This window comes from Bubalus bubalis, chromosome 3 (assembly GCF_019923935.1).
Source record: "Bubalus bubalis isolate 160015118507 breed Murrah chromosome 3, NDDB_SH_1, whole genome shotgun sequence".
Taxonomy (NCBI): Eukaryota; Metazoa; Chordata; class Mammalia; order Artiodactyla; family Bovidae; genus Bubalus; species Bubalus bubalis.
In genome coordinates, this window is record NC_059159.1 from 134,792,680 (window position 1) to 134,815,224 (window position 22,545).

A 22,545-nucleotide genomic window follows, 5' to 3' on the forward strand; every position below is an offset into this window, starting at 1 on the left:
GGCTGTGTTCACACAATGGAGTATACAAAGCAATAATACGGCATGCCTCCCATGCAATGTCTTTTACAGCTGATCTACAAACCAAAGACTTAAAAAAAAAAAGCTTTATCTAAAAACTGCTCATCCTGAAATGGTCCTGGTTTAAAGGGCAATGCAAAAGGAAGCACTGGAATACATCCCAGTCTTCAAAAGAAAATAATTGGTGGTGTTTGTAGCGCTAGTGGTAAAGAATCCGCCTGCCAATACACAAGACATAAGAGACAGGAGTTTGATCCCTGGGTCAGGAAGATCCCCTGGAGGAGGGCATGGTAACTCACTCCAGGATTCTTGGCTAGAGAATCCCATGGACAGAGGAGCCTAGTGGGGTCACAGTCCACAGGGTGGCAAAGAGTCAGATACAACCGAAGCACCTTAGCTGCATGCACATGGGAGAGGGCACAGGGTTAAGCCTGGAGAATGGATTTTATTCGCAGGTCCAAGTCAGTCTCCTCTCTAGCCTTGGTTTTAGCATCAGTGAAATGTGTGTGTGCGCACAGGGTGAGTGGCTGGGACCTCTCCTCTTTCTGTAAGGCCCAGAATTAGAGGCCAAAGGAAAGCTGATATGTGGAAACCCCTGATTCTGACCACCATCCAGTCTCTGCCATACCACGTGATCCATGTGGGTACCAAAATGGCGCCTTGGTTTCTGGGTCTGCAATAGCAGAATCTCCCCTCATACAGCATGAGAGAGGAGGGTTTTTATAATGTGAATTAGGCATGCACACACACATGCATACATATACTTAATTCCATTTATATTCAGCATATAAGTCATTTCTAGTAACAGATCCTAAAGCATGCTTATTAGCGTGGCCACCTCTCAGTGGGAAAGGAGTCATCTCAGACTTCACCAAGTGACATAAAATTGCTGCAGAGTTGAATAAACACAGAGCTGCAAAGTGCCCATTTAAAATATTTTAAACAAAATTTTTGCAAAATGTCAGATTATATACAAATTTAAAATTTAATACATTTATAATAAAAATCCTAAAAGGAATTTTAATATGCATATGTTAGCAAACATAATTTCTATGTTTATTTTAAAAAATGCTGTAAGAGCCAGAAGTTTCATTTAAATTTTTTAAAGAAGTCTTAATATCTTAACAGATATTAAAACTTATTATAGATCTATACCAATGAAATCAGTGTTATACCAGCATAGACATAGACAGACAAATCCTTGGAGAAAATAGAGTCCAGAAATAGACCTGGATATATAGGAGAATTAAAACTTAATAAAGGTGACATTTCAAATTAGTGGGGAAATAAACACATAGGAACAATACACTAGCCATTTGGAGACAAAATTTAGAGTGCATCCTCATATTAAACACAAAAATAAATCTAAATAGATTAAAGGGTTATTTTTAAAAACAAAATTATAAAGGAGCTAGTAGAAAAATGAGGAAGTTATATAATTTACCTCATCCTTTCCACCCCAAAGCCTAAACAGAACATCATAAGATAGATTTGTCATGTAACAAAAAATATCTATAACACATACAGAAAAGGCAAATGACAAATTAGGAAAAATATTTTTCATAATTTATTTAGATATATTCAGATCCTCAGTAGCTAATAGGTTTTTATAAACTAATCAGGAAACGTCCCAATAGAAAAATAGGCAAAGGACATGAAAAGAAATGTCACAGAAGGAAAAATGAAAATAACCAAAAGACCTTTATAGACCTATAAATGGTCAGACCAATTAGTAATCAGATGCAAATTAAAACAGTAATGAGATGTTATTTTCCACTTGCCAAATTGATAAAGATTAAGAAAAAATTAAGAGGGCAGGGAAACAGATACTCTCCTTTTCTAAGGGGAGTGCTAACCTCTCTGGAGGAACTTTGGTAATATGTATCAAAGTATTTGAAAACGTCCATGTCTTTTAACCCAGTAATTTAATTTCCAGAAATTAATTCCAAGGAGGTAATCATAAATGTGCAAAAAAAAAAAAAAAATCCAAGGACATTTTTATAATCATGAAAAACTGGGAAATAAGTGAAATGACTAGCAATAGGATAAACTATATTAAATCCATGAAATGGAACACTACGCAAATGTTAAAACTAAGATTAAAGAAGAGTGTTTAATGGCATGGAAAGATATGCATCCTCAGATGAGTACCACAGAACACATAATAATATAGACAATGAACCCACTTTTACTTTAAAAAAAAACATACAAAACAAAAGTGTAATAGGATGTGATAGGCATCTAATTTTTTTTTGTTTTTTGTTTTTTTTTGGCTGCACCACGTGGCTTGTTGGATCTTAGTTCCACGATCAGGGACTGAACCTGGGCCCTCCGCAGTGAGAGATCGGAGTCCTAACCACTAGACTGCCAGGGAATTCCCACACCCAAATTTTTAATGACATTATCTAGCAGACAGGATTGTGAAAATTCTTGAATTTCTTCCTTTTACTCATCTATATTTTCAAAATTTTCTATAATGAATATGTATTACTTTTGATGTAGCAGAAAACAGTAAAAGCTGTTAAAAGAAACAAATGGAAAAATCTCTTATTTCTTTGGTAAAAAATAATACAATCCTTAGCAATAGACATAATAGCTTTCCTGACGTTAACATTTCTCTTCAATCTGAGGCTTAATTGCCTGTAAACAAGGTTACCTGTTAACCTTTCTGCTACAAAAAAAGCAAAGCACCAATAAATTTACAAATTCCTGGGAAAACCTTGTTGATTGTAGTTAACTTTGCAATGTAAACGTCACTCCTAATATCTGTTTTCCATTCTTAGAACACAGGTCTATATCACTGATGAATTTTATGGAGCCTAGCTTCATATCTGTGACTTTGAGAATATTGTCATTTTTCTTCTACTCTCTTTTTCATTCATCTTATGACAGAAGCCCATTAGCTGTGCATCAGAGCAGATGCTGCAATTTTCAAAATATATCTATCCATGACTGCAAGGCTTACTTTGAAAGTTACCACTGGTTACCTCTGCAAAGAAATAAAGTGTATCATTTTGTTTCCTTTTTATCTAGAAATGCTTTTCAAAGCATCTATAATGAGGTTACAATTGTCATTTTGTTCAGTTGCCAAGTCATGTTCAACTCCTTGTCCTATGATTTTTTTCCCCCTTTCTGAAGAAAAAGACAATAGAAACACACCAAAGTGTTAACAAGGTGTTTTTGTTGTTTGTTTGTTTTGTTTTGTTTTAATGGCAGGAGTAATGCTTTCTTTTAAAAGCTATTGTCAGGACTTCGCTGGTGGTCAAGTGGTTAAGAATGCACTAGCCAATGCTTGGGACACAGGTTGGATCCCTGATCCAGGAGCTATGATCCCACATGCCTTGACGCAGCTAAGCCCCATGAGCCACCATTACTAAAGCCTGCGCTCTAGAGCCCGTGGGCCACAGCAAGAGAAGTCACTGCAATGAGAAGCCTGTGCCCCACAACTAGAGAGTAGCCCCTGCTCATCACAACTAGAGGAAGCCCAAGCAGCAGCGCAGACCCAATGCAGCAAAATAAATGAATAAATATTTTTAAATAATAATACAATAAAAGCTATCATCATCTGTGTTCTAAATGTTCTACATGATCATTTAATACTCTACAATAGAAAAAATGTCTTGATATTTATTTTTGAAAAGATGAAAACCCTGAGGCCTGGGGCACAGTCCAAGACTATGTATGTAAGTGAAGTAAGAGTCCCTGTGGAGCTCAAAATGGGTGCTCTGTGATGACCTAGAGGAGTGGGATGGGGTGAGACTTGAGAAGGAGTTTCAAGAGGTAAGGGGACATGTATATACTGATGGCTGATTCATGTTGATGTATGGCAGAAACCAACACGAAATTGTAAAGCAATTTATCCTCCAATTAAAAATACATGCAAAAATTAATGGATTTCATTAGGTGTTCTATTAATTCAGAAAGCTTTTTATAATTAAAATGGTTACCATTCTAAAAAAAAATAATAATAAAAAAAATTAAAAAAAGAATCCCTGTGGACAGGTTGGATTCTGTCTGTATGGATCCTGTTTCAAACTTGGCACTGCTTGGTAACTATTCAACTTTGGAAGAAGTGGTTCCCTTGGGAGTTGCAAGCTTGCTGAGTAGAACATCTTTGGGGACACCAGTATGTACCGTTTTGGGAAAGTTGATCATGCATACTTGAAAATTTCTCTGGACACCTCTCTTTGCGGATAGAGACCAAAGGAAAGGCCAGTGCTTCTGGCCCAGAAATCTCTTGTGAACATGGGGAGTTCAGGAAAAACCACTTTTCTGCTTCTTAGGATTGATTGGCTCACACGGTTCCAGCTGGAACTCACGGGGCACACATCCTTCTTTGCATCGAGCCATTGCATCTGTTGGCGTGAAGGGGTCTGTCAGCATTTCATTATAACCCCCTATTGTCAGGGGTTTAGAATTCAGCCATAAAAACTTGCACTGAGCTGGAACTTGGCACACACCACTACCGCCAGGAAGTGAAGTTTGTATGTGAAATTGAAAAAACATCTGTTTGGCCATTTTTGAAGTGGTGTGAGAGCAAAAGCAGTGAAGATGCAGGGTTTTGATACGCTGCATTGGCCACAAAAGCAAGTCAACTTGACCAAGAGGCTTGACTTTATTTCTTTTTTAACGTCTCTGGCAAGTGATTGCTCCATGGCACACCCTGGCCACATCAGACTAGTTTGAAAAATAAAATGAAAAATAAGAGAAGGGTGTTTTCAGACACAAGCAACTAAACTGATGAAATGGTATCCCCTGAGCCTTTTATTTTCTTTTTGTATTTCCCAGAGAATTTGAGACTTAGGTGGGTAGAAATACAGGTCATGTGCTATTGTAATGGACTCCATGGGGTATTCGGTTTTTTCACAGAATGGAATTTTATTGTAATAGAATGAATTGTTTGGAATCCCATTCCAAGTCTGCAATTCCTTCAGACCTTCCCTCAAAAAAGGAAGGTGAAAGGGGGTCTCACAGACCCAGTAGGAAATACAAGAGGACCTTATCTAATATGTTTCCCTCCCTCTGGGCAGGGAGCCTTCCTCTTTCTATTTGTGGATGCTGTCTTGTTTTAATGGGTGATTTGAAGACTTGGGGTGTTACTATTTTCTTGTAGCAGTGGGATTGAGTGATCAAGAAAGGACAGTGAATGAAGTTGTCACTGGCTGGGATGGGAAGGGTCCCTTCCTATTGAATGAATTATATAGTAAGAAACATCATACCATCAACATCTGATGGGCAATTTTATTCATCCATTCACTCTCTCTCTCTCTCTCTCTGTCCATCCACACCCCACCCACCCCTTCCTGTCTTACTTTCCTCTTTCTCCCTCCCTCATTACCACACTTAACCCTACATTGTTATATTAACCTTTTTTTTTTTTTTTTTTTTGGCCATGCCATGCGCATGTGGGATCTTAGTTCCCTGACCAGGGATTGAACCCATGATCCCTGCATTGGGAGCACACAGTCTTAACCACTGGACCACCAGGAAAGTCCCTATATTAGCTATTTTTGATCTACGAAAATGACAGTGTCACATAGTTCAACCTAACATACATATTTTATTCATAAATGTATGGCCATAATGAAATTGCACATTTTGGGACATCAAAAAGAGATAGTTTCCTATGGCTCAGCTCAATAGTATGCTATAAATACATGAAATATCTTTAATATGATTGAATAATTTAAAAACATGATATCTTGGATCTGATGACACACGTTCTAGCCCCATTTTTTCCGTTTATTGGCCATGAGCCCTTGAGTAAGTCAGTTAATAACCCTTCGTATCTTAGAAGGGAAAATGATGATGATACTAGTAAAGTAAATTATATTAATGAATATAATTATATAAATATGCTAATTATATACACATAATAAATTATCATATCCATGTGTGCATGCTCAGTCACTTCAATTGTGTCTGATTCTTTGCAACCCTATGGACTGTAGCCCACTAGGCTCCACTGTCCATGGGATTCTCCAGGTAAGAATACTGGAGTGGGTTGCCATGTCCTCTGCCAGGGGATCTTCCCAACCCAGGGATCAAACCCATGTCTCTTGCATCTCCTGCATTGCAGGTGGATTCTTTACCACTAGCACCACTTGGGAAGCCCCTTTCATAAGGTTATTGTGAAGATCTGACTGGACTCATGTGTGAGCATGCTTGTTAGGCTGTAAGGTTGAATGTAATTGTAAATTACTTGTACTATTGTGACCGTTATCATGGGACGTTATTTACACAGTGGTTCTTCTGCCCTTGCATCCCTTGTAGGGGCTATTAAGATGTGGTCCCTTCTGCACATGGGGTCCACTCTCCACATGGATGCGTGGGAGAATCTCTCCAAGGTCTCAGCCACTGAAAAATCAAGTTTCTCCTGAGCTTTGACTACTACTATTACTAGTAATGTGTGGACGTAGAATTTTATAACAAATAATGTTTCTCTCTTTGCCTTACCATCTTGTTAGCCAGGGGTCCCTAATCCCCAGGACCAGTACTGGTCCATGGCCTGTTAGGAACTGGGCTGCACAGCAGGAGATGAGCAACATCAAGGGAGCAAAGCTTCTCTGTATTTACAACTGCTCCCCATCACTTGCCTTATCGCCTGAGCTCTGCCTCCTGTCAGATCAGTGGCGGCATTAGACTCTCATAGGAGTGTGAACCCTAACCCTAAAATCAAAGTGGAATATCCTGAGATTGCTGCAAGATAGAAATAAAGTCCACAATAAGTATAATGTGCTTGGATCAACCCGAAACCATTCCCTGCCCCCCCAGTCCATGGAAAAATTGTCTTCCAAGAAACTGGTCCCTTGTGCCAAAAAATTTGGGGACCGCTGTTGTAAGCCTCTGAACCAAGTTAATGACTCCCTTGAACAGACCCAAAGGCATCCACACTAACCCTTGGATTCATCTAATTTTCCTATCCATGTTTTTTTTCTTTTATCCGTTTCTTCTAGTTTCCATTTTATACTTTCATACTGCTCATATGACTATAAATATGCCCCCCATACATTTTTGGAACAAGAGAAGGTAAAAACAAGCAAGGAAATAAATGAAGCAAACAACCATTTGTTTTCCTCAGTCCCTCTGATCTAACTGACCTGGACCATCTGACAGGTCACAGCGCAGAACGCATGTCTGTGAAACGGCCCTTCCACTCCATGTCCTCTGCCTGCCTTTTTGACTGTGGAAAACTTTAATCAAAGAATAAGTTTAATCAGAGAAATGTGGAAACAAAGGAAAATAGAGAACACTAAATAATAATAATGTAGTCATTAAGCATAGTCAAGGACTTTCGGTTCTTTCTCAAGGGCCATAGATAATATTCTGAGCCCTATCCTGTGAACTGTCTTATAGATACTGAAACACCAGGTGGAGAAGTTTACTACGTGATGACCAGACTGTACCCAGGACATGCACTGCCACAATTCTGGTAACTGGCCACAGAGAAATGGGAACAAATGGACCCTAGAACTAAAGATTAACTGTACCTGAAACAACCAAGATGATGCTGGTCAGACCACCAGGGACCAATCTGAAGCTGACTTGTCAGAGCTGACTACTGTTTCTAGGTTTAGTCTTGTCCCCCCACCCTGCCCACCTTTTGTCTATAAATGCTCTTGACCCAATGCTTCCCAGTGAGAGGAGGGGTGGTGGAGTCAGCCTTTGGACAGACGTGTGCCACCCTCCCCCAACCCCATCCGGTTGCCGGCAGCTGAAAAAAAGCAAATTTTCCTTTCCACCAACCTGGCCTGTTAATTGGCTTCTGAGAGGTGAGCAGCCAGACTCCCCCACACAGTCTTTCAGTAACATCTGCAATAACAAGGGTTTCGTTGTCCTGGAAGAACCAACCTCTGCTACCTCTGCGACTTGTTACTGTATCTTCACCACACAGAGCAGAGTGCTGAGTGTAATGAATCAGATAATCCAGAAATACCTCCTGGGCAAGTGTCCGCAGGGAACCAGAGGCCTTAAAACTAAGAGCAGTGGCCTCCAGACCTGAGCACGTTATGTCCTGAGCTGCACTAGAACTCTCAGAAGAGAGAGCTTAGCTGCACAGAGGACTCTCAGCAGAGCCTTACAATCAGCTGTGGCATTTCACGGACACGCCACTCAATCTTCAGACTCTACAGGACGGCTTATCCTCTGCCCTGAAGTGGTCCCTATCTGGGGTATGAAAAGCATCTTCTCTCAGCCTCCTGGGATGATTCTATAAGGCCCCAGTTTGGCCCCCGGTGCCATGCAAATGAGTTTTCATAACTTCCTAGAACATCTTAGGCTTCCCAGGTGGCACTAGTGGTAAAGAACCTGCCTGCCAATGCAGGAGACATAAAAACCACAAGTTCGATCCCTGGGTCAGGAAGATCCCCTAGAGGGAAAGCATGGCAACCCACTCCGGTGTTCTTGCCTGGAGAATCCCACAGACAGAGAAGCCTGGTGGGCTCCAGTCCATGGGGTCACCAAGAGTTGGACACGACTGAAGCAACTTAGCATGCACACAGTACATCTAGCTTGCAGTTAATTCACAGATAAGGACTAAGAGCTTCTGCCTCCATATATTTCGCAGTCAAGTTCCATCTCTCTGGAGGTACATAAGGGAGGTAAGAGCCATGTAGCAAAGTGAGAAGGGAGATGATGTGCTACACAGAAAAACTGAAGCTATCTGCTCTGTCCAGATTCTTGCCTTGCTATATCCTAGCTATGTGATCTTGGGTAAGTCAGTTAACTGCTGGGTACCTAAACTTCCTTGTCGATGACAAGAAGGTAATACTGACCTCAGAGAGTTCTTGTGAAGATTAAATAAAACACTATATCTGAAAGTGCCTAAGGAAGAAGGACTTCCCTGGTGGTCCAGTGGCTAAGACTCCATGGCCCCAATGGAGGGGGCCCAGGTTCAATGACCCCTGGTCAAGGAACTGAAGATCTTGTGTGCCACAGCTAAGACCTGGCATGGCCAAATAAATTTTTTTAAAGTATACAGGTTCGATACAGGATCCTTGGGGCTGGTGCACTGGGATGACCCGGAGGGATGGTACAGGGAAGGAGCGGGGAGGGGGTTCAGGATGGGGAACACATGTATACCTATGGTGGATTCATGTTGATGTGTGGCAGAACCAATACAATATTGTAAAGTAACTAGCGTCCAATTAAAATAAATAAATATAAATTAAAATATATATATATATAAAATTTTAAAAAAAGCATACAGCATGTTAACTGAAATGGAGTCTTAATTCCTCATTCCCATCCACACAAATCACATCTATTGCTCCTCTGTAAAAAGGGAATAAATAGTTTCACTCCTTTTCTTTCTCTTGAAAGGCTTTGAGTAAGTGGTGCTAGTGGTAAAGAACCCTCTGCCAAAGCAGGAGATCCAGGTTCAATCCTTGCATTGGGAAGATCCTCTAGAAGGGAGCATGGCAACCCACTCTAGTATTCTTGCCTAGAGAATCCCATGGACAGAGGAGCCTGGTGGGCTACAGTCCATGGGATCACAAAGAGATATGACTGAAGCGACTTAGCGACATAGCACAGCACAAACCAATAAGCCCAAGTCCACTAAAGGAGACGTACAAATGGCAGGAAGGATGTTTCATCAGGAAATTGGACCCCGCCTCCGTGAGTCTAAAATGCAGATATGCTACTGTCTCTTAAAAGGCTAAACAGTAAAACCCAGGGACAGAGAGGCAGGGAAAGCTGGCCTGAGGAACAAGGCACTTACTTCCATAAGGGGAGCCGGTGGGGGAGCCGTTGAGAAATCCCGGTGACCCTGGAACACCCAGGTTGGCCATGGGGACGTTGCTGTAGCCATTCATGCTGTTACTGGAGGTGCTGTAGTTAGACTGCTGGGGGGTGGAGCTGGAAGAATAGCCCCGTGGAGAGATGCTGCTCGTGTTGCGGATGTATCCTGGACAACAAAGAAAAGCCCAGATAAATGAGCCTGTATGCGCAGGTGCATTCACACACACAGCAGAGACCAAATATGGCGGCGTAGGTGCACAAAGCTCCTAGTCTATAGAATTCCACCAGGCTGACAGTGGGCTGCAGGGGGAAGTCTGCAGTTCGTCTTCATACTTGTCATACCTTCCTATCTCGTCCCCATTCTGCACAAAACCTTCCTCCTCTTTCCCATTTGCAGTCAACATCTCCAACTCACACTAAGGAGTGGTTGACTAAGGGGCAGTGTGCAGTGACATCTCCCAAATCATATCTCATGTAACACTAAAGCCCCCTGAGATACTTGATGGGTGTCACTGAGAAAAGCATTCTCTGGTCAAATGAAGCTTGGAAGATGGTGCATACTGTGGCCATTCATTGAAGATTCATACATGGTGCTGAAGTTCCAATAATTTGGCCACCTGATGCAAAAAGCTGACTCACTGGAAAAGACTCTGATGCTTGGAAAGATTGAAGGCAAAAGGAGATGGGGGTGGGAGAGATGAGATGGTTAGATAGCATCACCAACTCAATGGACATGAATTTGAGCAAACTTCAGAAGACAGTGAAGAATAGAGAGCCTGTTATGCTGCAGTCCATGGGGTTACAAAGAGTTGGCTATGACTTAGGGACTGAGCAACAACAGAGAATAAATAAACTGGTTTAACTTTGCTAACCTAGTGTTTCCCAAATTTCACGCACCAGAGCATCTTTTCTGGGTGTGGTAAGGAAAGGCATTCTAGTAACATCACAAGGGCCACTAGCATTCTACTGATCACAGCTATAGAAGTTTGAAGTTGTTTCCGTGCCCTGTTGGGTGAGGTGGGGAGTGTTTTCAAAATGCATTGACAAGTTCATCTAAATGGGCTGTCCTTTGACCAAAGACTTGGAAGCATCAGCAATGGAATGCAAAGGAGAGCCAGTCCATAAGCGGAATTGCTTCTGCCCATATTTCTGAAACCCTAGCAGAGACATCACCTAATCTAGCCTGAACTAACCCATGTTGGATAACTGTCTCTAAAGGTATTAAAGAAATGACACAAATTTGGGGGGACAAAAGGTAATAATGTCCCACCCACATTTCTGTAAGAAGAACTTGCCCTAGGCATGAGAGTGAGGAATTCCCTTGTAATGGATGAATAAAATTAGAAATAAAATAATCCCAAGATTAGGGATATCAGCAGAAACATTTACTCCTTTTAAAAAATGACTTATGATAAATGTAGCACCTTAATGAAATCAATCTCAGTGACTAAAATCTTTACACAATATGTTTTATATATGAAAGCACAGTTAGCTGTGTTGCTGTCTATATATATTTGTATGTATGTATGTGTGCGCTCAGCCACTAAGTTGTGTCTGACTCTTTGTGACCCCATGGACTGAAGCTTCCAGGCTCCTTTTTCCATGGAATTTCCCAGGCAAAAATACTGGAGTTGGTTGCCATTTCCTCCTCCAGGGATCTTTCCCAACCCAGGAGTCGAACCTGCATCTCCTACATCTCCTACATTGGCAGGCGGATTCTTTACCACTGAGCCACCTGAGTTTCCCATATATTTGCATACATTTGTATATAATCATATATGAGATAATATACAAACAGAGGTTACCAAACAAATATAAGCCATCCACCCTTGGTACTAGTAATTTCAGTGCAGGTAACAATAATGGCAATAACTCTGCTTCTTTCCGTTATTCACTTTGATGATTACAATAACAGAAGTGTACATTTTATTCAAATAATACCTGTACATCTGTCTGCAGTAAGCCTAAACTCTTCTAATTTCATAATACTTCATCGTATCTTTAAATATTTCCATTGAAGGATTCTACCTGGTACTTAAAAAGTTGAAAATCTAACAATACATCTAATGTTAAGATAATCCAATGACTGCATTGCTTATCTAGGACACATTTTTTTTTTTTTTTGAGTTGTGAGACAAGCAAAGTGTTTATTAGGAGGAAAACAAGTATGGATAGACACAAAGGCGGGCTCAGAGAGAGAGTTGCACCCCCTCTGGTACTTTGAATCACTTTGATGGAGCATTTTTTCTGGGTTTCCTTCAGGCAATCATTTTGATTTGCCTGGTTGTGAGTAGGACACCCTCTTTTCATGACATAAGAATCAAACGTTCACTTCTTTCAACTTCAGCAGAGCCAATCTTTTAAATGCATAAGATGTCTGTATTTTGAGTCTGAGAAAGGAAGTACCTTGATTGTTTCCCTGTGTTGACTCTGAGATGCTGACCCCGAGCTGGCTGCCATATGAATTGATGCCCATCATGCCACTGTGAGCCGGGGAGCTGGAGAGAGCTGGGATCTGGCTGGGATTCCTGGGGACACTGTAGAGGGCTTCAGCGATGTCCGCGGCTCGCTTCAAAATGATGTCCTACAAAATGGCAGGTGGAGGTGAATGTTTGTATTGAGCAATAGGTGTCAAACTATACTCATTATTTTGTAATAACCTGGAGGGAAAAATAATCTGAAAAAAGATATATATGTGTGTGTATACCTGAATCACTTTTCTGTACACCTAAAACTAACACAACATTGTAAATCAGCTGTGCTGGCAGGTGTGTGTTCAGTTGTGTCCAGCTCTTTCTGACCCCATGGACTGTAGCCCACCAGGCTCCTCTGTCAAGGGATTTCCCAGGCAAGAATACTGGAGTGGGTTGCCATACTCTCCTGCAGGGGATCTTCACCACCCAGGGATTGAACCCATGTCTCCCGTGTCTCCTGCACCGGCAGGTGGATTCTTTACCATTTGAGCTATCAAGTGAGGAATTGGGCTTAATCAACTACATAAACTATGTGAAAAAGCGAGTTGTTCAGTTGTGTCTGACTCTTTACAACACTTTGCAACCCGCCAGGCTCTTCTGTCCAAGGAATTCTCTAGGCGAGAATACTGGAGTAGGTAGCCCTTCCCTTTTCCAGAGGATCTTCCCAGCCCAGGATCAGTATACTTCAATTAAAACAAAAAAGAAAAGAATCAATCTCAAGAGAGTGTGAGATGTGAACTTCTAACCTGGTTATTGTGTGGTGTTCCATAGAGCGCCTCCACCAGATCTGCAGCTCTTTTCAATAGCATTTCCTGGAAAAAGCAAAAAAAGCTGGGTATCAGCAAAGGTAAAACCTCAACTGGCCAGCACAAAGGAAAATTACCTACAAAAATCAAAAGTCCAGGTATCCCCCTAAAATGTAAGTCACTAGCCACAATGTCTTCTATTCGCTTTGACAGGTAGAAAATAAATAATTACACATATAAACTCCTCTATAAATATGTATCTGCATGAAATTCATCTCACTGAAAAGGCTCCATAAAGAGCTGGGCTACCAAGACAAAAAGCAACCAGATTAAGGGTGGAGTCGGTTAACATTAGTAATGTCATGGGCATTCCATTAAAAACTACTTTCAGACTATTACATTAAAAAAAACCTGGTACTCTAATTAACCAAATATTCTCAAATTGATTGATTGGCCTGAGTCGAACCGCTTGCCAAGGAGTTGTCCAGAGTCCTGAAATGATCTTGGCAATGCCTTCTGCAAAATTTTACTCTAATAAAGATGAATTCTTTCAATAATATTTCCCCCTGTTCACTTTAACCAGAGAGAATTAGTAATCAGTAATCCCTTTCCTCTCATTGTGTCTTTTCCACCTCCTGTTTTTAACAGCCTTTTAAATTGCTATTAACCTACTTTCCAGATATCATCTAATTTAATGGGGGGGCTGGGGATTTTTCTGAGAGGAAAATAAAGGTGCAATGGAGCAGCAACTGCAGTACTTGAATTTCACTCACTACAAAAAAGAGAAGATGGAATTTTGTAATGTTTGTGCTTAAAGGGCAAATGTAAATGTTGAAACTTCATAATTTCTCATTAATCAATACCCAATAAACTGATGTGATTTTAAATAAAGAAAGTGAAAATATTGGGCCAGATATACAATAGAATTTTTGCAAGCAAGTTCATTTAAAAGGGATACATTTCATAGAAATTTGTTAATATATGGGTGTTTTTCACTTCCATGAATATCTGTGTATGTACTGGGCCCTCAGTGAATACTTGATTGTGGATTAATATGTCCCTGTAATTATGGGCAAATAAAATTACATTTAAATAAAAATGAATGGGAACTTACACTTTCAGACAATTATTCAATTATTTATTTTTCATGAAGTTGGCAGTGTTTCATAAGTTGAATACTCACAGGTCCAAATTTTCAGATTTCGTATTTGCTCAGAGATTCATCATAACATATTCCATAGTTAGTAGATATTTTATGAGCATCTTGTACCTCAAGCTTAGCCCAATTTCAAGGCCTAATTTAATTTTTATTATATTTTATTTAACCCAATACATGCAAAATATTATCATTTCAACATGTAATTAATGAGACAGATTGTATTCTTTTTTTTCATACTAAGTCTTTTCAATCTGGTGGTGTTTTATAGTACATCTCAATTTGGACTAGCTTCATCTTATAGGCCCAACAGCCCAGCAAGCTGGGAGTTACTGTATTGGACGTTGAAAGTGTAGTTTCTCTTGTAAAAAACATTATATAGTAATATTATAATATTTATAGAGTATACACCTCCAGAAATTATATGCTCCTTTATTTACTGATTCCCCCCAGCTTTTTTGAGATATTATTGACATACAACATGTGTAAGTTGATGCTACAAAGCATGATGATTTGAGCCACATGTATACTGTGAAATGATTACTACAATAATGTTAGTTACCACCTCCATCCCCTTCACAGTAATTACCTTTTTTGTTTTCATTTTGTGGTGATAATTGTTAAGACCTATTCAAGTATACAATATAGGATTATTAACTATAGTTACCATGGTGTACATTAGATCCCCAGAAATCACTCATCTTAGAACTGAAAGTTTGTATGTCGGACAAGGGATGCCTAACTTAATTTTAAAGAGACCTAAGTCTCTAGGTTTATCTAAGTTTACTGAAATTTTACAAGAAGGTTTTCACATGTCATTTTCCAAAGTGTATTACCTTAGCTAATCTCTCAGGATCTCCAGGATGTCTTGGGATGACCTTCTGCAGTCTCTGAAAGCCATAGTCTATGGTGGGTTCATTTAATGCTGAAAAACAAAAGTCCTCTTCTTGAGGATGTAAACTGGCCATAGAGCAAGGTATCTGGTTAAGTCTGCTATGGATAATAGAAAGGTTCCGATATTATCTTTCTAAGAATTGACACAGTTGTTTCAATAAACTAAGGATTTTTGCTATTGACATTGGTTAATTCACATTTATAAGTTTAGAATTAATAGTAATTTAGTCATTAGAATGATGTCTCCAAATGTCAAGATTATTATAATTACTTTATCATTTCTGCCTTCAGTGCACACACTTATCATTCTTTGCTCACTCTCAACTACTCAGAAACATTTCACAATCGATCATATCCCATCCCAGTTTCTTCTGAATACAATAAAGTATTAATACCTTTCCATGCAATGGCACCCCACTCCAGTACTTTTGCCTGGAAAAATCCCATGGACGGAGGAGCCTGGTAGGCTGCAGCCCATGGGGTCGCTAGAGTCAGACACGGCTAAGCGACTTCACTTTCACTTTTCACTTTCATGCATTGGAGAAGGAAATGGCAACCCACTCCAGTATTCTTGCCTGGAGGATCCCAGGGACAGGGGAGCCTGGTGGGCTGCTGTGTATGGGGTCGCACAGAGTCAGACACGACTGAAGCGACTTAGCAGCAGCCACATGCCTTTCCTTTCTTCCCTCCTTGCCTTTTCCCCAATGTCTCATCATCTAGTAATTCTTCTCCTAAATATCACTTTTTCTTAATTATGTTCTTAGATATTTATATTTATACATCTATAAATCTTTCTGTGAGTTTACAAAACTCTGTTCTTATGCATAATATGATTCCAGAATTTTCAATTATATTATGTTACACATACATTCACTTCATGTCAGGCTCCATCAGATACTGCAAGTTCCATAAGAGCAGAACTCACACGTACTTTGCTCCTGTGTTCTCACTGTTAGAGACAGTGCCTGGCACATAGTTGGCACTTACTGTCAGCAATTGTGAAATGAGTGATACAGTGAATGAATGAATGAAGGACTTATTTCAGCACTTCTACTATGCTAAAGAGTTTTGGAGGACTGATTCCTTTATCCTTTGTCTTTCTTCCTCTCTTTCTTTACTTTTTAAAAGTTTGATATTTGGCAAAACTAATACAATTATGTAAAATTTAAAAATAAAATAAAATTAAAAAAAAAACTAAAAAAAAAAGTTTGGTTGCTTAAATTTTATGGTTTTAAAATTAATACATGATCAAAGTAAAGGAAAAAGATACAAAGGATAAAATAATAATCACCTGCACTCCCATTAGGCAGCAGTAAACACAAGAGGGTGTATTTTCTTTTTAATCTTCCTTTTTGCATATATGTTTTATGAATATTTGTTGCTATCATTTGAATTCTCAAAGCAACACCTTTTATTTAAAGAAATTATTAAAATTTTTAAATATAGAAGGAAAAATAAAATCATCCATAATCTCATAATTTTAGAGATGATCTGGGTTAACATTTTTGTATATATCCTCCAAGATTTAAACACACACACATACTAAAAATTATTCAGAGACATACTATTCACACTGTTAGATAACCTACTTTTTATTCATTTAACAATATATCAAACTTTTCCCCAGGTTATTAAATATTCTTTTATAACATTATTTAAAATTCCTGCATATTTTTTCCATGACATGGTCTGTAATTTATTTAAATGGCTTCCTAATGTTTGGTATTTAACATGGTCCTAATTTCTCACTATTATAAAAATCAGAGCAATAATTATCCTTTGTGCATAACTTTGATTATTTCAATTGGAAAATTCCAAGAACTAGAATTACTAGACCAAAAATTATGGTTCAGATTTAAGGCCTTTTACACATACTGTCAGATCACTCCTTAGAAGAATATATAAATTTATACTCCCTCCAGCAGGGCATGTGGTCATTTAAACTTATTTCTTTATTCATCAGTGAGATTGAAGAGTTTTTTCTTATACTTGCTGAACATTTTGATTTCTTCTTTTATGAGCTGCTTATTAATACTTTCTGTACTCTTTTCTTTTGAGAAATAGGCCTTTTTTAACTTGTAAAAACACTTTACATGTTAATATTTTTAACATTCTATCACCATGTTACAATAACATATCCAAATTTGTTCTTAGGTATTATAGGTAGAAAGACCATCCCAGCCCCAAGATCTGGCAAATACACACACACGTGGGTCAGGGGGTGCTTTCATATACATAACTATAAGTATACGAAATCTTTAGGTCTACCAGTAAAATGTGTACTGCTCACTATTTAGGTAGCAAGTTTTTTATTTTTTTTGCTATGTATTTCATCGTCTGTCTATTTTATTGTGAATATGATTACTCCCTCATCACATTTTCTATGAGTTTTACTAGCACCTAGAAAAACTTTGGTTTTTATGTGTCTGCTCAGGCAGTGTGTGAAGGGTAGTGTGTGGCAGTATATGGTATAGTCATTAAGCGAATCAGCTTTAGAGTCAAGTGGATCTTGGGTTTGAATCCAGCTCTACCATTAATTTCTGTGAGCTTCTGTTTAAAATCTAGTTCATGGGTTTGCTGTCAAAATTAAATGAAACAGTGTATATCATGTTCCCAGTACAGGTCTTTGCAATAAAAGATTGTAACCAATGGTAACCCCTGACAAATGTGCTTTTTTCCTGTTTATTCTTAGGCTTGAACATTCAGAGCATCTACACTTCATGATCAGCTTGTCTTCTTTTGATAAGTATATTAATTCCATTTAGTTCTCTTAATCTCATCCTTGTATTGGCTGAAACATCCCAAAAAGTATCTGAAAAAAGGATGATAGTGGATATTCTTGCTTTTTGTCCCCCTTTAAACGGGAATGACACACTTTCATACCAAATGTGATATTGGATATTTGAGATAAATATTAGTTATCATTTTTAAAATTTATTTATAAATATTATATATCATGGGCTTCCCTGGTGGCTCAGACAGTAAAGAATCTGCCTGCAATGCAGGAGAACTGGGTTCAGTCCCTGAGTTGGGAAGATCTCCTGGAGAAGGGAATGGATACCCACACCAGTATTCTTGCCTAGAGAATTCCACGGACAAGAGGAGCTTGACAAGCTATAGTCCATGAAGTTGCAAAGAGTTGGACACGACCAAGTGACTAACATTTTCATTTTAGTTATCATGCTTTGATAGGGGCTTTTATCAGAAATTCTTAGAATTTTAGAAAATTACAATCATATGAAATCTCCAGGCTCCTCCCTCCATGGGATTCTCCAGGCAAGAATACTGGAGTGGGTTGCCATTTCCTTCTCCAGGGGATCTTCCCAACCCAGGGATCGAACCTGGGTCTCCCACATTGCAGGCAGACGCTTTAACCTCTGAGCCACCAGGGAAGCCCCCTTAGAATATATTTCTCAATATTTCACAATTAAATGGCAACTCATGGATGCAGAATATAATTTGCTTAGTATATTTCTGAATGCAATTCATTAATATTTTCTTATGATTGCTGGTGTGGGGATGAAATCAATTACATCACTGAGAATGGCACCTGGCACATTCTGAGCCCTCAACAAGCATCTGTTACTGTTATTATTGCTGGTATTTGTGTGCCCATATTAATAACTGGGATACTGTGCATGGTGTATTTGGCTTCTGATTGATTTTTATTTTATACCCACTTTGAAAAATAAATTGAGAAGCTTTCTATATTTTATCCTATGTACTATAAAATTTATATAGCATGGGTAGTATCTCTTGACTAAAAGTTAGAAAGAACCCCAGTGAAATTGTTCTTTTCAAAGTCACCAATAACATCTTAGCCAAACCAAGAGGAACTTTTCCATTCTTACCTTAAACTCAAGTTAGCATTTGACACCACTCTCCTGCTGCCAATATGTCCACTCACTGACTTTCCTGAATGCACATTGCTCTGTTTCACCCCTACCACTCTAGTCATGCCATCTCAGCCTACCTTGAGGACTGCTCTTCCTCTGTCCATCTGATGCTTCTTGTTGCCAAGGCAACAAGAAATGCTGATGTTTCTTGTGGCCAAGGCAGTCTTCTTCTTGCCTATACCTTCTTCCTCAGCAACCTCATGAGTGCCCACATGATTCCATGTCAAGCTACATCCTGTCACAAATCTTTATCTGCAGTTCAGGTAACTTGCCCAAGAGTCAGCCTTATTTTTCCAAGTACTGGCTGGAAATGTCCACATGGATGGCCCATAGACTCCTCCCATTCAACATACTGCAGTCTCATGCTACTGACACCACATAGCCATCAGCCATCAAAGGTCATGCATTTCAGGCTTCCCTGGTGGCTCAGTGGTAAAGAATCCACCTGCCAATGCAAGAGGCACAGGTTCAATCCCTCATCTGGGAAGATCCCACATGCTGCAGAACAACTAAGCCTGTGCACCACAACTATTGAGCCTGTGCTCTGGAGCCTGGGAGCTGCAACTACTGAGCCCATGTGCCACAGTTACTGAAGCCTGTACGCCCTAGAGCCCATCCTCTGCAACAAGAGAAGCCACCGCAATGAGACGTTCACGCACTTCAATCAGAGAGTAGCCCCCACTCACCGCAACTAGAGAAAAGCCCGTGCAGCAATGAAGACCCAGCACAGCCAAAAACAAAATATAATACATAAAATTATTTTTTAAAAAGAAATCATGCATTTCATTAAGGTTTTAAATGTTTTAGCATAAATTTTATTATAGTATTTGCTTAAAATCTCTAATCTCCTATTTATGACTCTCCACACGGTAACCCCACCACCACCACCAACTTTGTTACACTTTCTGAACAGTCCTATATCTAATTTTGTCTTCCTTTAGTTCCAAAGAGAATATCCTAAGATTTCTAGGTGATTGAGTATTAAATTGTTAATTATTTATTCTAATTAATTGCACTGGATTAAAAAAGGTGGTGTATAGAATATCTGCCTTTTGGAATTTATTAAGTTTTTCTGTGAATTCATATTAGTCTTGTCTGTGTTCCATGGGAAATGCTTTAAATGTATTATTTAATATATCTTTTTGATCATATTATTTAACATATTTTCTACATAATTGCTGCTATAAATTTACCCTTCCACATGCTCCTTGTATGTCTAATAGGTTTTTAATGTATATATATTTTCTCTAGTGACTAGGAAGATGAACACTCTATTTTAATTTAGAATAGTACCTCTGACTTTCTCTGAAAATATTTTGCTTTTCCTAATTGCTTGAGTCTATGGAGCCCCTCCACATATACAAAATGTTGCTTACCTTTAATTCCTCCACCTCATTCTGTCTACCTTTACATTTTTGTTGATGGTTTATCCTCCTCAGCTAATATTCCTATTACTAGATTTTCTGTGATCTGTCTCTTTTAGACATTAATTTCCATATTTCTGTTAAACCATGTCCTCATATTAACAATAATTCAGATACTGTATGTTTAACCACTTTTTCTGCTAACCAGTGGTCCTGTGGAACCATAACTTTTCCATTCTTGACTGATCCAGTTCTCCAGAAGTCAGGTTATTTTAGCATGAATAAGAATCAAATTCTGTTGGGGCCCTTGAAATAAGAGAATATCTTTCTGTCTTCCTCACACATTAATGACACTTTCTCTGGACACAGAATTGTTGAGTATTCTCTTTGAATTCTAGATCAAGTTTTTGCTGTGTCACTTGTCCTCACTCTGAGGGGGGCACCTGGGAGGTTTTGTCAGGGTTCTCCCTGATTTCCTGGCTCGCCTCATCTGTTCCCATGAGCAGAATGTCACATCCTCCAACACAACCCTGCCTGCATGCAGAGGGACACAGAATCTCTGGCATCATGATGAGACCAGTTTAGCTTCACACACAAATACCAGGTCTCCCTTAGTTTTATGCTTTCTTGAAAATTTCCTTCAATAAATTGTGGATGGGGGCCAATTAAACACTTGTACTCATGTTACCGGGGCTTCCCAGGCAGCACTAGTGGTAAAGAACCTGCCTGCCAATGCAGGAGACACAAGAGACACAGGTTGATCCCTGGGTCCAGAAGACCCCCTGGAGGAGGGCACGACAACCCACTCCAGTTTTCTTGCCTGGAGAATCCCATGAACAGAGGAGCCTGGCGGGCTACAGTCCATAGGGTTGCAAAAGAGTCAGACACGACGGAAGCAACTGAGCACAGACATACGCACTCATATTACCATCTCACCCAGAAACACATGTAAGAATAGCTGTGGGTGTAATTGAATTATTCCATAAACTGTTTTTTCCCTGCTTAACACTATAATGTCAGCAATTTCTGAAGACTTTTTCTTTAATAATAGGATTTTTAGTGGCCATAATATTCAACAATGAAAATTGTTATGATAGCTGTTAGAATGTACTGAAGGCTTACTATGTTACAGGCATTATGCTAATGCCTTTTACATATATTAGCTCATTTAATCCTCATTACAACCCTATAACATGCATTTTATCCCTATGTTAAATGCAGCTCCAAGGTGGTGCTAGTGGTAAAGAATCCACCTGCCAATACAGGAGACACGGGTTCGATCCCTGGCCTGGGAAGATCCCCTAGAGAAGGGAATGGCAACCCTCTCCAGTGTTCTTGCCTGGAGAATTCCAAGGACAGAGTAACCTGGTGAGCTACAGTCCATGGGGTCGCAAAGAGTCAGACATGACTGAGCAGCTAACAACAACAGCATGCTTACACCACACTGACCCTAAAGTAAGGGAACAACCCATAAGATAGAGAATCTAGCCACCCCCAACCAAGGTCCCACTGTCTCCATGACTGTCCTTGTCCCTTCCCTCCCATCTTCATTGTTACCAAATTCTCGCCCCATCTCAGTGAAGCCCTAGAGGTCTATCCTCAGCCTGCCACTAATATCCTTATTCCTAGGTCCTTCCTGCTGCTCACAGAGTAATCTGCTAAAGCTGAGCTCTAATTAGCACACAGAATGCTTTCTCTTTCATAGACTCTATTTTTATATAACTTTATTTATTTATTTTTGGCTGTGCTGGGTTTTCGTTGCTACATGGGCTTTTCTCTAGTTGTGGCGAGCAGGGGCTACTCTCCAGTTGTGGTACTCAGGCTTCTCATTGTGGTGACTTCTCTTGTTTCAGAGCACAGGCTGGAGGGCACGAGGGCTTTGGTAGTTGCGGCTCCCGGGCTCTAGAGCACAGGCTCAGTAACTGTGGCACACAGGCTTAGTTACCCCGAGGTGTGTGGGATCCTCCTGGACCAGGAATTGAACCTGCATCTCCTGCATTGGCAGGCAAGTTCTTTACCACTGAGCCACCAGGGAAGCCCTCTCTTTTGTAAACTTTATCACACAGTTGTACCCACCAGGGTACAACTACCAGGACACCAGGGTGATGTCTGGTTTATCTCATCTGCCCGCTTGTCCAGGCTTCTCATCTACATCAGAAGCAGCAGGTGCTCCTGACCACATGGAGTTAGCAATTCACATTTTAAGCTGATGAAGCAAAATAGACATACTCATCTCTTTCTCATGTTGAGTGTTTT

General features: G+C 39.7%; 1 protein-coding gene across 1 annotated transcript in view; it reads right to left on the bottom strand.

Annotated features, from left to right (window-relative positions):
• EBF2 (EBF transcription factor 2) overlaps window positions 1-22,545 on the bottom strand; it is a 221,597-nt gene that overhangs the window by 11,196 nt on the left and 187,856 nt on the right. Inside the window, exons 11-14 of the mRNA XM_006057336.4 lie at window positions 14,972-15,060; window positions 12,980-13,045; window positions 12,166-12,343; window positions 9,740-9,925 (exon numbers count right to left, since the gene is read on the bottom strand). Coding sequence (XP_006057398.1) covers window positions 9,740-9,925; window positions 12,166-12,343; window positions 12,980-13,045; window positions 14,972-15,060 — 519 coding nt within the window. The remainder of the gene's footprint in view (window positions 1-9,739; window positions 9,926-12,165; window positions 12,344-12,979; window positions 13,046-14,971; window positions 15,061-22,545) is intronic.